Source organism: Nicotiana attenuata, unplaced genomic scaffold (genome assembly GCF_001879085.1).
Source record: "Nicotiana attenuata strain UT unplaced genomic scaffold, NIATTr2, whole genome shotgun sequence".
Taxonomy (NCBI): domain Eukaryota; kingdom Viridiplantae; phylum Streptophyta; class Magnoliopsida; order Solanales; family Solanaceae; genus Nicotiana; species Nicotiana attenuata.
The window spans coordinates 148,085-150,176 of record NW_017671327.1 but is presented as its reverse complement, the minus strand read 5'-3'; the positions used below and the strand labels follow the sequence as shown (position 1 = coordinate 150,176).

The 2,092-nt window shown below is 34.7% G+C and overlaps 1 protein-coding gene across 1 annotated transcript; it reads left to right on the top strand.

Annotated features, from left to right (window-relative positions):
- The first annotated feature begins 768 nt into the window (after positions 1–768).
- Positions 769–1,636, top strand: LOC109207589 (germin-like protein subfamily 1 member 1). Its single transcript, XM_019370528.1, has one exon. It carries the CDS (start codon positions 798–800, stop codon positions 1,446–1,448), a length of 651 nt encoding a protein of 216 aa, XP_019226073.1. The 5' UTR covers positions 769–797; the 3' UTR covers positions 1,449–1,636.
- The last annotated feature ends 456 nt before the right edge of the window (positions 1,637–2,092 follow it).

The window sequence follows — 2,092 nt, the reverse complement described above, 5'->3', positions numbered from 1 at the left end:
AACTTCAGCTCTAGAGCTGAAGTTTCTAGTTACAACATAGAACTTCAGGTCTAGAGCTGAAGTTTTTCAGTTACAACACAAAAACTTCAGCTCTAGAGCTGAAGTTTTCTAGTTACAACATAGAAACTTCAGCTCTAGAGCTGAAGTTTTCCGGTTACAAAGACAAAAACTTCACCTCTAGAGCTGAAGTTTCCCGGTTACTAAACAAAAACTTATAAAATAAAACTTCAGCTCTAGAGCTGAAGTTTTTATTTTATAACTGGCAAACTTCAGCCCGGTTACTAAACAAAAACTTATAAAATAAAACTTCAGCTCTAGAGCTGAAGTCGCGAGTTACAAAACAAAAACTTCAGCTCTAGAGCTGAACTTCAGGCCCGGCTACTAAAATGCTGAAGTTTTGTGTGATTGCCTTTGCTACTTCAGCCCCGTGTGCTGAAGTTATGCGAAAAAGCGGGTACGCTTGCAATTTTTTTTGCAAAGCGGGCACAGGTTACAATGTGGCACAAAAAGCGGGTATAGATACAAATGCCCCATATAATGTCTGCTAAAAGGCCAATCAAAATTCGAAAAATCCCCTACCCTATAAACCTTGCACTTTACCTTTGTGGTCCCTTAACTTTCTATTTCTGGTCATTATCAATCATTCCCAGCTTTGCCTTGTTTTTTCCTCCTCTAATGCTCTTAAGTTACTCAATCTCTAGTCCAACTGGAATACTTAGAACATTTTCTTACCAACAACTTATATATATGTATCACTACTTAGTAATGTGCAAAATTATCTTTAAGTGTAGATCAATATGGAAACTAACACTATCCTATTCAGTATGAGTCTACTTGTTGTATTGGGCTTGGCCGGATCCGACCCGGATCCGCTCCAAGATTACTGTGTGGCTGATACCAAAAAAGCCACAAAAGAAAATTTCTATTGCAATGGTGTGCCATGTATCAATCCAAACAATGTAGAATCTACACATTTTGCAACATCAGCTTTATCCAAACCTGGTAAAATTAGCATAATGTTTGGTTTTAATGTAACACTTACTACAATTTTCAATTTGCCAGGTTTGAACACTCAAGGACTAACTATGGCACGAATAGACATCGATGCTAATAGTCTCGTGCCACCTCATTCTCACCCTCGAGCCTCAGAAGTGGCTATTTTACTAAAAGGTTCACTTTTAGTAGGATTTATCGACACTTCAAATCACTTGTTTACTCAAAATTTGCAACCTGGAGATTGTTTTGTTTTTCCTAAAGGTTTGATTCATTTTCTTTATAATACGGATTCTAATGAGCAAGCATTGGTTGTGTCTGGTTTGAGTAGTCAGAATCCTGGTGTCCAAATGGCGTCTCCTGCTGCGTTTGGGACGAAACAAAATATGCCAGACGAAGTATTTCAGATTAATGATCAAGATGTCACAAGAATTAGAACGAATCTTGGAGGATGATTATACCTTTTGATATTTCTATTGTTGAGTGTATGTGGTATTTTTGTTTCAAACAATTTTATTTATTTTTGGATTTGCTTAGGGTTGTTTAATTAATCAGAAAACACACCCAAAAAAAAAGTCTAGGTTTGATTGTAAAATGCCTTGCCCATGTTTACATGTGTTTTATACTAATTTTATTGAACAAATTAGCCATGTCAGCCTCTGTCAAATGGTTCCTTTTGGTGACTAATTGGTGGGAGAATTGTATGTGTAACTTTTATTTATAAAATAAAATAATTAAAAAAAAAACTAAATTTAGTGGTATAAATGGTTCCTGTAGTGTTTCTTTAAATTGGAAAAACACAGATGATGTCCTAAATTCATGCTTTGTGATTAAATAAAAGAATCCAATTAGAAATATTGAAGTAGTTTAAATTTACAAGCTATGATTGATTTAAAATACGAACAAATTAACAATAATCGCTTTGTCAAGATTCTTGTCTTTATATTGTCGAGAAGAAACAGGTGATCTTCGACTGGATATCTAAATAATTCGACTTTATTGAACAGAACTAAATCCAATTGAAATCAGCAGGTTAATGCTTGAACAGACTGTCATAATTCTTATTTTGAAAAAATTGCTTACTTTGATTCCATTTGTT